The sequence below is a fragment of the Mastomys coucha genome, unplaced genomic scaffold (assembly GCF_008632895.1).
Source record: "Mastomys coucha isolate ucsf_1 unplaced genomic scaffold, UCSF_Mcou_1 pScaffold11, whole genome shotgun sequence".
Lineage (NCBI taxonomy): Eukaryota > Metazoa > Chordata > Mammalia > Rodentia > Muridae > Mastomys > Mastomys coucha.
This window is the reverse complement of record NW_022196893.1, coordinates 23,344,721-23,359,557: the sequence shown is the minus strand read 5'-3', so window position 1 is coordinate 23,359,557 and position 14,837 is coordinate 23,344,721. Positions and strand designations below refer to the sequence as shown.

General features: G+C 41.5%; 1 protein-coding gene across 1 annotated transcript in view; it reads right to left on the bottom strand.

The window, feature by feature from the left end:
* LOC116082703 (PDZ domain-containing RING finger protein 4-like) overlaps window positions 1-7,897 on the bottom strand; it is a 39,528-nt gene extending 31,631 nt beyond the window's left edge. Inside the window, exons 1-3 of the mRNA XM_031359592.1 lie at window positions 7,470-7,897; window positions 5,084-5,170; window positions 2,900-3,007 (exon numbers count right to left, since the gene is read on the bottom strand). Coding sequence (XP_031215452.1) covers window positions 2,900-3,007; window positions 5,084-5,170; window positions 7,470-7,517 — 243 coding nt within the window. The 5' untranslated portion in view covers window positions 7,518-7,897. The remainder of the gene's footprint in view (window positions 1-2,899; window positions 3,008-5,083; window positions 5,171-7,469) is intronic.
* Window positions 7,898-14,837: the final 6,940 nt, after the last annotated feature.

Sequence of the window (14,837 nt, the reverse complement as noted above, 5' to 3'; positions counted from 1 at the left end):
CTGCCTCCCAAGTGCTGGGATTAAAGGCGTGCGCCACCACCGCCCGGCTTCAAATTTATAGTCTTATAACAAGTTTCAAGGTCTTTCTATTGCTTATTACGTTATATGGTCATAACTCATCTCATTATGAATTTCAATTGGTTCTCCATTGATAGGTTATTTTCCTTTTTATCTTAATAGAGTTTAAATAAAATTAGCTTGACAAATATTAGTAATGGCATTGGATGGATCACTAGATGAACTTGTTACCAAGCAGAGTTTTTTAAAACAAAATTTCCTTTTTCAGTGAGAAAACCAATGAGATGTTGTACATTTGACATCATTCTATTTTTGGTGCTGGCGCTAGAACCCCTGACCACAAGCATACAAGCCAAATAGTGCACCAACTAGTCACAGTCCTAACCTTAAATGAGTGTTTAAAAAAGTCTGCACAATATAGACAAATCCTGCTTTCTTTTTAAAGGCATATTTGTGTGTGAATGCTGCCTTATCAGATAGATGTCCTCAGTTAGCAACAGAGGTCAGGCACCATTGCTTACTGTTAACACAGTTAGAATTCTCAGTATAGTCCCACAGAAGTCAGAACAGTTTTACATACCAGAGAGTAATCTAAGGGCTTCCCTCACTTAAGGGCATTTTCAGGAACTGCTAGATTGGAACTTCCTGGTACTTGCCTCCAGCAGATTCAGAGAATTAGCATGGGAATACCAAAATAGCCCCAGCTGGGAGGGCACCGCTGCTCTTCACACCTGGATGCCTGATCTTACTAACCTTGATGAAACCATCACTTGCCTACCTTGATCTTACTGACATTGATGTGACTGTCACCTGCCTATATGATTTTTGTTATTCGCCCTGTTTTCTGTATACTATTTAAGCCTGGTTTCCACTTTGTGCAGGAGTACTTAGACTAGAACTTAGATAGACTAGGACTTAGACTTACACTCATTCATTCGGATTCAAGCTTCGAGCCTCATGCAGTCCACAGGCCCCCAGCCCAGAGCGGCTTGGGCCCGGGGGTGCAGTGTCTGTCCAGAAGAGGTGGCTGCTTTAGACCCAGTGTGTTTCAGGTGGCCTCAGATGTACCTCAACTGCTGAGCTGCCAGATTTTATTTCTCTTTTGCAATGACTGCAAAAGTCTGATGCCATTTTTAAGAAATACATTCAGATCCTGCACTTCCATGTGTTGTCTCTGCCATCATTTCTTTGCCTATGCCTTGTCGACCTGACTAGGACCCCATTTCTCCCACGGGTTGAGGGAGGCCCAGACTGGCTGGCCCATGGCAGATATTAGCCCAGAAGTTCAGAATATCCAAGATACAATTCACAGACCATATGAAGCTCAAGCAGAAGGAAGACCAATGTGTGGGTCCTTTAGATATGTAATAGGAGTATGCATCTTAATTACTAAGCCCTCTTCCCAGGTCTGCTTTTTTCTTTATATTGCAACATTAACCAACATTAACATATGCAATACTGTCAAATAGCTAATATAATTTAAGTCCCCATTACTGACTTCTGTTGTTGAGGTATGTGTGTGTCTGAACATACTTATTCCCTGACGCTGTTTGATTTAATAATGTCAAATGTAGACTTTCATTCCATTAGAATGCTTAAGATACAGAAAACATAATGCACACATATTTACAGTCATGAAAATAGTCTTCTGACTGTAACCACTGTAATATATATATATATATAAATATATATATATATATGTATATGTGTGTGTGTATGTGTGTGTTTACAGGTAACTTGAGATAAACTGGACAGCAAACAGAAGGCTGTCTGCTCTTTCTTGGCCACATAGCTAGAAGCAATGTTGATCTGCAGAGCTGTTTAGTAAAACACAGTCTTCACACATAGGTGCCTCCAGTTCTTCCCAGTGTCTAGAAAGCTTGACGCTAGACACCTTGGGTTTTTTTTTCTTTTTTCTATTCTTATTCTAGCTCAGTGTATTAAAAAAATCTGACTTTGTTAACATATACACAACATTATCATACATACAAATCTAAAGCCTATCAGAAATTTAATAAAGAAAAGTGGGATCCATCCATCCAGGAAGGCAATGCCAGTGATTCCATAATACAGAATAAACCAATTTACTTTGCAAATACAGTAGAGTCCAATAAACCTTCTCCATTTCTATTTATACCTTTACAAATATATTAGAAATTAGTTAACTAACAAAAACAACACAATCTATTTTGGTAACAACAAATAATACTGTCTCCAGCTATGAATGAATATCAGAGAGAGGGAAGGAGAGGGAGGGAGAGGGAGAGAGAGAGCAGTAATTCCAATGCTGTCATCATGGTTCAGTTCCCAGCATAAGCTTCAAACACAACCACACAGCTGCATATGCAAGAGCTTCCCACAGCTCTTCCCTACAGGGCAAGACTACTGCTTCCATTTGCCTTGCTTTAAAAAAAGGCATAGGACACCAGGAGATAAAAACGGCAATTTATGGATAATCCCAGTGTTCACATGTACATACTAATCGCAAGTTTCAATAGCATTATTTGCTTCTCAAATCTGTACTTGAGCACCTTTCCAAAAGGTCATAAAAATGACTTCCATAACAGTCAAAGAAGTTCCTTTAATGTGTGTGGAGAGAATGTATTAAAATAAAGATGTTCATTAATATAACTGAAAACTTAAAGTAGTTTGTACTTTCATCCCCCTATCTGTTAATCGACAGAGAATCATCATCGAGTTTTACATTTTTAGGAAGAAATAAAACAGCAGTTTCTCCACTGCCATGAGATTTATACTCTGATAAGAGCACAGAAGTGAGCAATGTGTGAGCAACCTTACAGAGTCTCCATCATGGATCATGCACCTGTTTTTGTTGTTGGTGGTGGGTTTTGTTTTGTTTTGTTTTGTCTTTCTGCCTTACCGTAATGATTTTGTCATGAATCTCCAGGCCATCTGCTCGGTCTGCAGGTCCATTTTCCAAAATTTTTGAGACATAAATTCCTTCAGGTGCTGATTGCTTCTGGGAATTCTATAGAAAAAAATATTGCTATCAGAAAGTAACACGTTAAGCAAACTTTAAATCGTGTAAATGATGATCTTTCTACATGTAAGACTAAGAATAATTCTGCTCAAACATGTAACTCTCTTAGCTGGGAATTTGGCACAAATTAACTTATTTAATGCCAACTAGTCATTAATCAAGATGACAGCTGTAATGAACAAGTCCAGCGTCTCTGACAAGATCATTTATTTATTCCACATTTTGAATGCACATGAAAAGCTTTGGAGAAGGGTGCATAGAAGGTGAGGTCAACAGTATTACTGTAAAAACCTCTCACCTAAAATGTGATATGGGAGATTAAAGAGAGAGAGAGAGAGAGAGAGAGAGAGAGAGAGAGAGAGAGAGAGAGAGAGAGAGAGGATACAAGAAAAAAGACAGCAAATTTACCCTCTAGTATATAACAACTTAGATGCAATCATAGCTCTAAGAATATAATTTAGTTTCTAGTGTGAGAAATCTGGAATCATAACTCTTGAGCACTTAGGAGACAGAATGATTTTAAATCTAAAGACATTAAAATGTCAACTTTACATGGTCAAGAGTCCCATTCAGATTTTATCTGTATGTGGTTCTGGGTACATGATTCACAGGACACAGGCAAACCTCAAACAGGAAGCATTGTGATACTACAGAATTTCAGCCAATCATGAGAAACCAATGATCTTGAAAGACCTACTAAGGAATATGTTTATCATCATAGAACAATACATTATGTGTTCTTAAATGTCGATTGGTCTTAATGACAGGAAAAATAAAATTAATCCTACAACTTCTCCTTGATTGGCCTGCCTCAGACAGAGTTGGAAGTGATTCTTTAAAATGCCCAGTGTCATTTAAATATCAGTTTCCTAACTGGCATTTATAAATAAGCCTCAATAGAAGGGAGAATGGAAATAATATGAAAAAAATGTGTTTTTATAATAACTGGGACCAGTTTAGAGCAGACGCAAAACTGCCTTAGATTGCTGGGTTTGCTAGTTGCACAGAAGGCACATGATAGCAGCATCCTAACATGTAGGGTGGCACGTCCCAAACCCAGCTTAGAGCAGGACCTAAAGTTCCACAGGAGGTGAGCTGCTCCACATCAGGTACCCCATGGAACAGGAACATTTCAGAGCATTTAACTGCAGTTAATAAGTTGACTTCTTTACTAATTTTCAGGGTCTTTATCTAGTTACACTCCTAATTAAGACCGTGTAGGATTGCAGGATGTCAGATTTTGTAACTACAGTATGTAAATTCATAATACAAATTTGAGAATAATAAATATGAAATAGGACTATTCTTCCAGTTAAATAAGGAGTTGATTAGGGACACCAAAAAATGTTTCATATCAACTCTCTTTGTATGAAGTTTCTTAAGAACTTGTAGGAAGGAAAAAAACTTTTCTGTTTTTTAAATTCATTTTGACATTTTGTTCGATGCGATGCTGTCAGCTTCTCAGCCACCTTGTGGTCTAAAGACAGAACCATTCCAGAACAGGTAGCATATGCAGACAAGATACTAAGTATTGCAAATGAAAACTGCCTACACAGGGACTCTGCCACAGGTTCAGGAGTTCTGCCCATGCATGGTGCAGCCCAAGGAAGGTGGATGAGGTGTGAAGAGCATCCTTTCCTGTATGGCTGTTGTCAAGAGAATCAAGGTGGTCAGCTGTGGAATGTTTTGTTGTCAAATTCTCTCATGACGAAAATCTGAGTATGTACTAGATCTCCATCAAGAATCTGTTTTGGGGGTTAGAGAGATGGCTCAGCAGATAAGACCACTGTCTGCTCTTCTAGAGGTCCTGAGGTCAATTCCCAGTAACCACATGGTAGCTCACAACCATCTGTAATGGGCATCTGATGCCCTCTTCTGGTGGGTCTGAGAGACAGCAACAGTGTATTGACATATATAAAACAAAAAAATAAATCTTGAAAAAAAAAAACAAAACAAAAAGAATCTGGTTTTGGGGCCCAAACATCCTTTTAAGAATCACACCACTTGTTTGTCTGAGTAAAAGTCTATTTCGTATGCAAAACACTGCGTCAACAAAGGAGTCACCTGATTCGAGCGGCCTCCTATTATGTTGAATCCCAGAGTATCCTCTTCTCTTTTCAACACAACAGTGAACAGCTTCTGGTCTCCATCCTATGTGAAAAAGGAAAGAACTGCATAGGTAAGAACAATTAAAAATAAAAAATAGTATAAGAGAAAACTAACCGCTATAGTGACACTCTACTGCTAACAGAAAAGAATCTTAAAGATGCTTGACTCAGTAAAATGTCTCCTTAGACATCCTTTAAAGCCTGTATTTGAAGGAAACTGCTGTGCATGTGAGCAGAAGTGGGTTTCCAAATAACCACACGGATTTGCATTTCACACAGGGAATATCCCACTCTAACTACACCTTAACTGCTAACAGATGTCTGGGCTTCACCAGGCAGGGCTTTTTATTTTTAAACTTTGCATGACAGAAACGTAAAACAAATTGTCAGTGGATCTTAGAAATAGTCCTATGTAATTTTCACTGTAGAGAACGTTAAAAGAGTTTTTTTTTTTTTTTTTTTTAAAAAGCCAAGCTATTTATAAAGTCCCTTCGGCAGCAACATTTGGACCCTGTAATGCAGGGTCCACTGGAAGGCAGCCATCTTGATTTTAAATACCCTCCCTATTTGGTTTGTCATAATTCTCACAGAGTGAAAATAAAAGGAGTTTGCTTGGTAAAATAGTATGTATTTCTTTCCCAGTGATACAGTAATATTTAAACAAATATAAATTATACAGCCACCTGTTTGTTAGCGAAGACTAATTTAAACGGGCACTGAAGTAGCTGGACAAGATGCTCTGAAGTCAGAGATCTTGTTAACTGCTCTGAGGAACCGAAACACCTGGTGTTACATCTGATGCCAGTATTGAAAACCCACTGCATCCCCAGGGCTACCTTATCTCCCCTCCCCCTCCCCCTCAAGAGCTTTCCCAGAGCCCACAGCAGCCCCTAGAGGCAGCAGAGAGCACAACCCTGGAGAAGAGCATTTGAAGATTAGTTCACAAACCAAGGCACAAAACTGTAATTCTCAACCTGTGGGTCGCAAGCCCTTGGCAGGAATCACATATCAGATATTTACATTATGATTCATAACAGTAGCAAAATTACAGTTATGACGTAGCAAAATAATTTTATGGTTGCGGGTCACCACAACATGAGGGACTGTATTAAAGGGTTGGTTGTTGCACAGGAGAACCCTGGCATAGAACCACAGCTTGATGGGATGCTGAACTTCTTGATTCCATAATTCTAACAGTTGCTCCTTTCAGCCAACGTCGAATCCTGGATTGGCAGTGCATATCACATATATGTGCTTTTCTCTAGATTATCCATCAGAAGGAAAATTATGCCATACACAAGCAGACTAGGGAACTCGTGTAGCCTCTAGTCTTTTTAATTTTTATTCTCTCCATTAACTAACTGCACATGGTGCCCTGTTATGCAACGACATTTTTACCCGTGTGCTCCTTGTGTTGGGCACACTGGTCTTACAATTAGAACAGCTTCTCTTACTTCGATTGTATTTTTCAGACTAGGGGTAGGAAGGTTAAAACAGAGGGCCAGGGTGGGAGGCAGATCTAAGCAACCACTCCCCAATGAAAGACCTCTGTTGCTCCTCCCAGGGCTGTAGAAAAAATAAAAACAACTCCTGAGTAGGGCATGCAAGTTCTGTTCCATCCTGCTTGCTCTCCCAGAGACCATTCAAGTTAAACACCAATTGAAGACAGCTGATAAACAAGTCTCTTTACTCAGGCTGCAGCTTGCAGCTCCGGGCTAGCAGCTCCTAGGAGGTAGGGAAGGCAGTCGCTGCTGCTTGGCGCTCAAGGGAGCCAGTGTGACTTCAGGCCTTTGTTCTTGTCCTGGGACAGGTCCCCAGGTCATAACAGGCACCCCGACTACCAATAAGGACATGCGAGGTCAGGAGGGAGGAATCAACAGGGAAGGTCGGGGATGTAAAGAAATCTCTGCCACCACCATCTCTGGAGGTCCCTGATCTGAGGAAAGGCTTGTTAACTGACAGGCGTACTTTTAGCCAAGAAAATAAGTCTTTCACAGCCAATTAACCGGTTTACTGTTAGAATTTGCTTCAGTCACAGGCCAAGGACGCGAAAGATGGGCAGTGAAGGTGGGCAGGGGAGTGGGAGATGAGAACAGAGTGTGGATGGGAAAAGAGTTTTCCCAATTTCTCCTCCAAGAGAAGTTGAGTTTGACTCCCTTAATCCTAAGCGATGTTTCTGGGGCAGAGATGCAGATGAAGCTGGCCTAGAGCGTAATCAGAAAGGGATGTCTCATGCAGCTCTGGAAAAAGGGATGGCACCTCCAGAAGGAATCCTCGACAATCGGGAAGACGCTCCCTTTCCCACCCCAATCGTGCTTAGGGGTTCATTCCCCTGGGCTTACCTGGCCGCGGCCTCCCCGGTCCCCGACGAAGTTGCGCGTGTGCGCCATGTACCCAGCCAACTTCTCCTGGCACCTGCGCTGCAACAAGCCGACCTGCGCCCGCCGCCGCGCCTTCCCCGCTCGGCAGGCGTCGACCAGAGGCCGACCTCCCGGTCGGGGTGGCCCCTCACGAGCGTTCCCACTTCGGCAGGTCCTGGTCGCCCGGTGCCTTTCCTCCCCGCCTCCTCCTCAGCCGCCTGGGCAGTGGCTGTCACAGCCGCTGGCAGGGCCAAAGGCACAGCGCTGGGAGTGTGCAGCCAGCTCCCGCAGCCGCCCCGAGTGGCCGCAGCCCCGTCCGCTGTAGTCGCACTGCACGCGCAGTTGCTGGACCAGGCTGCGCAGCGGCAGCACCCGGTACAGCTCGCCCGGCGCCAGCGGCTGGCACTGCAGCGGGCACCGGCGTCTCCGCGCCGCCCAGGGCAGCAGGCAGCTGGCGCAGAAGACGTGCCCGCAAGGCGTGCACGCGGGCTCCTCCAGTACCTGGCCACAAGCTGGCACTGGAAAGCCAGGTCCACGGCTTCCGCGAAACTCTCCAAGGCGAAGCCCATGGTAGCGGTGGGAGGGAGGAGAGCCAAAAGGGGTGTCCCCGCTTCTTCCGATCACCCCCAGGCTGCGCCAGGGGCAGCGGTCTCACCGCCGCTGAGCTCTTTGGGGGGAGGTTTGTGTGTGAGCTCAGAGTAAGTTTAGCTTGGAGTTTCTCAGCTTTGGCTAGTTCTTGACTTCTCTGTATTGACACTCACTGAAGCCACCTGAGTGAATCCTTCCCCAGTACTCACTTCTTTGTGCCTTTGTAATGCAAGGTCTTTCAAGTCTATCCTTGAGAATGAGGTCAATTTACAAATGGTCCTTGGGTCAGCTTTATTCTTTCTCTGAGTCTAGAACTTAAGTCCCCCAGGGTGCTCTGTCTGGGTATGGGCAAAGCATTGATTCTGACAATGTGGATAACTACCAGGGTGGAACTTTCCAGAGATCAGGATCTTGTGTTAAGCAGTTAAAAAAAAAGTTTGAAATGAATACACTCTTGTTCTTTCAAGGTGACTAACTAAAACGTCATCAGCTAAGAACTCTGGCCTTAAAGCTTCAGCATTGAAAAAAAAAAAAAAAACCACGTAGGAAATCCAGAGAGCCAGGCTTCTCAAATCAAGATACAGAGATCAGGTGAATGTAGAAAGGCCAGTGATCTCTGAACCTGCAGTGAGGGTCTGGGAAAGGCCAGCTGCCTGCCTCCAGGCACGTTATTCTTGGTGTGGGGTAGGGCAATGAGCAGCCTCGCTCCGGCCAGGTGAAGTAATGAGGTTTCATTACTGCAGCTTGCCTCCGAGTTCAGATAGTTTCCCCACTATATATTTTCCATTTTCAGAAGTATTTCACTATTGGGAATGTGGGTATGGCCTTTTGAGTACCTGGAAGAAAAAGAAGAGGTGATAATTGTGAACAAAATCCGTGGGATAACAAACACTAGACTTTAGCAATGCCTCTTTACTCAAACAGAGAAGAATCATTCCAAACTACCCCCTTCTAGTTCGACTTTAGGTTTGTGGCCTGCCAGACTTTCCTGAAAACATATAGTAGAGGACCTTTCAGGCCCATTGACCATGTTTTCGTTGCCTTCTCCTGAAATTTAGGAATGCAAAGACCCCGTAACATCATAACTCCAGGATAGATACACAGTGCGTACCGGCGTTACCTTGAAACCATGCCAGATGCTTGGCATGAGGATGCTTAAATTAATCACCCTCCCCCCAGCTGGGTGCTGCTCAGGGAAGGCTGTGAGAGTATCAATGCAAATGGATTCAGACTTCATGATAATAATGGCATATAGCTCCCAGTCAAACCTTCTGAGCTGTCAATGGGCAAGAAAGGCCTGGAGTGATGTTCCAGATATCTGAAATACTCTTTTTTTTTTTTTGTCAAAATAAGGTGCTATATTGTATATGTTCTATACATCTATGTAATCTTAGATTTTTTTTTAAAGCAGATTTTATTTAGGGTTCTTAAACCCATCAACCTCCCTTCTAGCCTACAGACCAGAGGTAGGAGAAAAAGACAAAAAGGTTAATAGGAAAGAGTGCTGTGGACTTGATTCCACTCTTCATTGTCAGATTAACATCAGTCCAGATCAATAGCAAACACCTAGCCTGAATCAGAAACCATGATATGATCCAGCAGAAACAGTAAAGGGCTCTGGAGAACTGGCACGAGTCAGCAGAAGCGGCCAGAATCAGCCAGAATACCAGAAGAAGTTCTTTTGCATAGTTCTCTTTGTGAAGTGAGGACCAGCAAAGACCAGGGAAAGGCCAGCAAAGCAGTGCAGGGCACAGCATAGCAGCAGGCCTTCTAAACACCACGCATCCTCTTAAATGTCTGCTTTCAGCAAAAGACCACATGCCCTCGCACAAGACAGCTTCCAGAAAAACACCACATGACACAACTGAGGTTTTAAAGAAATGAAAATTTCCAATTCAAAGCTACAGTGTAATTTTTATTTACTGTTATAATTCAGAGTTTCCCTCCACTCAGTCTTATCTTTCTACAGACAGGCATGAAATTTCCTATTACAAAAGTAAGGCATGAGCAGACTGTGGCAGGGCATGAGGGACATCAAGTCTTATAGCATTTTGATTATCGATGGGAGGACAGATGTCCAAAACCATGTCCGCAGAGTTAGAAACACACAGGGCTGAAAACTGACATAGGGGGAAAAAAAGCAGGGAAATATTTTACAAGAGAAAATGTAAATTGTAAATTTGAGCATTTCCAAAAGAGTTAGGGAAACATGGTATGTGGTGCACGGCTTTAAACCCAGCTTTTTGGGACCATATATTATATATTATATTGTACATATTATATATTATATTGTATATATTATATTGTATATATTATATATTATATTGTATATATTATATATTATATTGTATATGCTCTACATATATATGCCTGCTATTCACATGAATAGTGTTTCCACATACTGTAAGTCATAGCCATGGAGACAGGGTATGATAATATCATACAATAACAATAATAATATACTTGATTTATAATATATTTCATAATAAAATATATAAAGAATATATATGTATATATATATATACATATATAAAGGAAATTTGTTGGAATGACTTATAGGCTGTAGTTCAACTAATCCAACAATAGCCAGTTGTGATTCTGAGGTTCAAGAGTCTAGTAGTTGTTCAGTCCCAAGAGGCTGGGTGTTTAATCTGGTCTTCTGTATAAGATGGAATCCCAAAGATGTGAGCTCTCTCTGTTCCAATGGATGTGCTGGCAAAGTGAGCACAGCCAGGCAAAGAATGAATGAACCTCTCCTTCTTCCTCTTCCCTTCTATAGACCTCCAGCAGAAGGCAGAGCTCAGATTAAAGATCTAGATTAAAGGTATGTGTCAATCTGGATCAAAAGCATGTGTTATCCCACCTCAAGATCTGGATCAAAGGCATGTTCTCTTTCTGCCTCGAGATCTGCATCACAGGCATGTACTCCATTTCTGGATTGTAGTTCATTCCAGGTATAATCGAATTGACAACTAAGAATAGCTATCACATACCTGCTGGCTAGCTTCCATAATGCCAGACCGTGTGCACAATGTGGGAGATATCAGTGGGGCAGACCGTGTGCACAATGTGGGAGATATCATCAGTGGGCCAGACCGTGTGCACAATGTGGGAGATATCAGTGGGCTTAGCCAGCACTGGGTGCTGCATGCTGGACAGCAACCTTCCAGGCAAGATGTGTCAACTTTTGCAACATCCGCATAATGGTTACAGGGGAGCCCACTTTCTGCATAGATTCCACAAGAGGGAATTTCAGGCCTGATACTGTAATCTTGGTCAAGAGCTCATAGCTGATGTGGTCATAGGTTGAAGGATAGATCTTGCTATTTGTATTTTGTCCAACGTCATGCTATCAAATTGTCTTCTACATATTTATGCTTATACTAATACACTTGGGTTGATCTCAGCCTTGGTATTAGTTTGATTTGCAGCTAATTCAGAACCTCCTAACTCCTCATAGTGCTGAGAATAAGACAATGAATGTTTTACACTAAATGAGATATCTTTCACTCACACACACACACACACACACACATACATGCACACACATGCACACACACACCCCACCTCCCAAATTCAGGAAACACCACAGAAGAAGAGAACAAAAGAAAGGAAGAAAGGAAGAAAGAAAGAAAGAAAGAAAGAAAGAAAGAAAGAAAGAAAGAAGAGGAAGGAAGAAAGAAAGAGCAAGCTGATGGTGGGAAGGAGGGCTGTAAAATGCTGGCTCTGTGCATGACATGTCTTTCTCACTCATGAACTTACTGCAGCTGTGGTTATCTCTACAAGATAACCACATGCACATGATCAATCCAGTCAGAATTCTGGCATTGAGTATGGAGATGCTCCCCAGGCCTCAACCCTTACCTATTGGCGATTGATAGCAGCTATTTTGTTTTTTAGGGGTTTCAACTGGTAAGTAGGTACTGCGTGCTCTAGTGAAAGGGCCCACTCCCACACACGTAACAAGCGACAGCAATTGGACTTAGTGGATTATACGAAATAAGAATAAGAGTAAAATAAAAATGAAAGAAAATATGAAGACATGACATTTGGAGCAAGGAAGGCATGATGATTTAGACCCAGGCAGACTGGTCGGAAGGAAACACGATTTATGTGATTATTTTACATTGCATAGATGTATAAAATTCTCACAAATAAAAAGATATCATTAAAAGAAGCAATTATCCAAAGCAAGCAAAGGAACTCAGAGTGAGTTTCAAATACATACTCCTACTTCAACAAATTAAATCCAGGCATATTTTAATGTCTTCTGGCAAAAGAGATAATTTACCTCCTATGCCACAACCTGGAGTATAATGCTAATGCCTTTACTAATCAACATTTTCTATGGTTTTAAAAAATATATAGAGAGAGAAAATTGCAGGCTGAGTAGGTAGTGAAAGAGCTGAAAATGAATTTCCTGCTTTCACGCAATCTCTAGCTAGTCTGCTGGCTGTGGCCAAGGCATGCTTTGCCCATAAGCATTCATTCAGCCTGTTAATGTACTTCTCCATGTGACAGACAAGAGATACAACAGATTCACTTGGAATTATGGCATGGATCCAAATACTTGTAACTGACCTTTATTGGTTCTATATTTTTTCTTTTTCAGCTTAGTAACTGGGGTTTATTTAATTTCACCTTTGAGTCACTTATACTCATGGAAAAAATTCTATTTGCTCTTTTATTGCACTTGTTCTTGAACAGAAATGAAAATGGCCTCTGCCTGGTCTGCCTTCTATGTGAAGAGGCAGGCTTTCCACACAGCTCAGAGTGACACTGGTTTCCAAAGAGCAGGAGAAAATCTGGAAATCTCAAGTTCCTGTGTCAGACTCAGAACCTCTACCATCCAAGTACATTATCCTAAAGCGGAGAAATGAAGACTATAGATACAAATAGGAAAGTTTTTAATCCTCCTTAGGTAGAGACAATGTTTTGCTAAACTAACTAGTTTTTAAATTTGGTTTTGAGTGCTGCCGACTCTTAGGTCAACTTGACACAAGCTAGAGTGATTTGCAAGGAGGGAATCCTCAATGGAGAAAATGCCTCCATAAGATCCAGATGAATTAATTCTTAGTTAGTGAGTGATGGGGGACCAGCCATTGTGGGTGGTGCCAGCCCTGGGCTGGTGGTTCTGGGTTCTGTAAGAAAGCAGGCTGAGCAAACCATGGGAAGAAAGCCAGTAAGCAGCGCCCGTGCGTGGCCTCTGCATTAGCTTCTGCCTTCAGATTTTTGTTTGGTTTGAATTCCTATTCCAATTTCCTTCCATGATGAACAGCAAAATGGAAGTATAAGCCAAGTCAACCCTTTCCTTCCCAAGTTGTTTTTTGGTCATGGTGTTTTGTTGCAACAAGAGAAACCCTGACTAAGGCATTTTACTTTTCCTTTTCTTGGGTGCATTTGATTAAAGTCAAATGAAGTCAAAAAGCTTGGAAAAATATTTCAACTAATAATTTAAACTAGCATACATAATTTATTTAATATATGATAATATAACATAGTTTTGTATTTTTGATATTACAATGTTTTAAAATTCCCCATAAGAACTTTCTCTAAAAGAATATTTCATTTTTTGATTTTATTTTCTCTGATTCTCTGGTTTAATGTTACATCAGAATTGAGCCTTTCATCTTTTCTTTTACCCAAATTGATCTACACTGAAGCTATAACTTTATAAAATTACTTCTCTTGATGATTTTGTGTCATAGCCAAAGATCATAGTTTTTCTTTGAAGTATAAATGAATGCGTTCACAAACCTTGTGATAAGAAGGTCACCTTGACCCAGAGAAGAAATCCAAATTTTTAAGAAGTACCAATGCTCTGAGGCAAAGGCAGCTGACAGCTCATTTTTGAACTATTTTAGCAGAGATACACTTTGGATATATGCTTTGCTCTTAGAAAAATTTTGAATCAGTTAAAGCCAGAAATTGCAGAGCATTCTGGATCCTTATACTCCCTGTCTGCTGACATGAAACCCATTAGTGGTTATTTGCTATTATCTTGCTTTTCTGCTATCTTTGGCAAAATGAAGACATAGAAGGGCTTCATATCAGTGTAGAATACTATTATCTAGAGAAATGCAGTAGTATGAGCAAAACTATTCCACACTCCCAAAAGAAAAGATTTGCAATAATTATTTAGTCCCTATGGGAATTAATAACTAGACAAAACCCAAGAGAGTAATTTGAAGAAAATCCAATTAAAGGTGATTAATTTAATTTGAAAGTGTGGCAACTGATTTTAATTGCCCACCCAGCTTATCTCCTTCCTTTAGACCCTCCTAGCCCTCCCTTCTAGCCCATCCTCATTCCGTTGTGTCAGACACTGACACAAAGCTAGAAACACCTGCTACCTGGACAGCCAGTTGGCAACACTGAGCTGAGACTAAGGAAGGTGATTCTCACAATTGCTCCTGTCCACCTTTAGGATCTCTCCAGCTTCTTCTTGAGTCCTGTAGCAGTCAGCTTGCAGGGACCCTTCCTCTCACTATAATCCATTCCCTGGAGACTCAAGTTCTTATTCAGTTTAGCTCTTTCTTGCATAATCCCTCAGCCTTCCCTCTTCTCCCATCTCCATTCCTCTGTGCCCCTGGTAGCTACACCAGGCTGGGACTCAGGTTAGTGATTCTCACCATCCTTTCTGTCATCCACTATGATTTCTCCTATTTACTACTCAACCCTATTGGAACCTGCCTGAAGGTCCCCCTCCTCCCACGTCAACTCTAGTCTCTGAAGACTCCAATTCTTGGTACAGATCCAGGG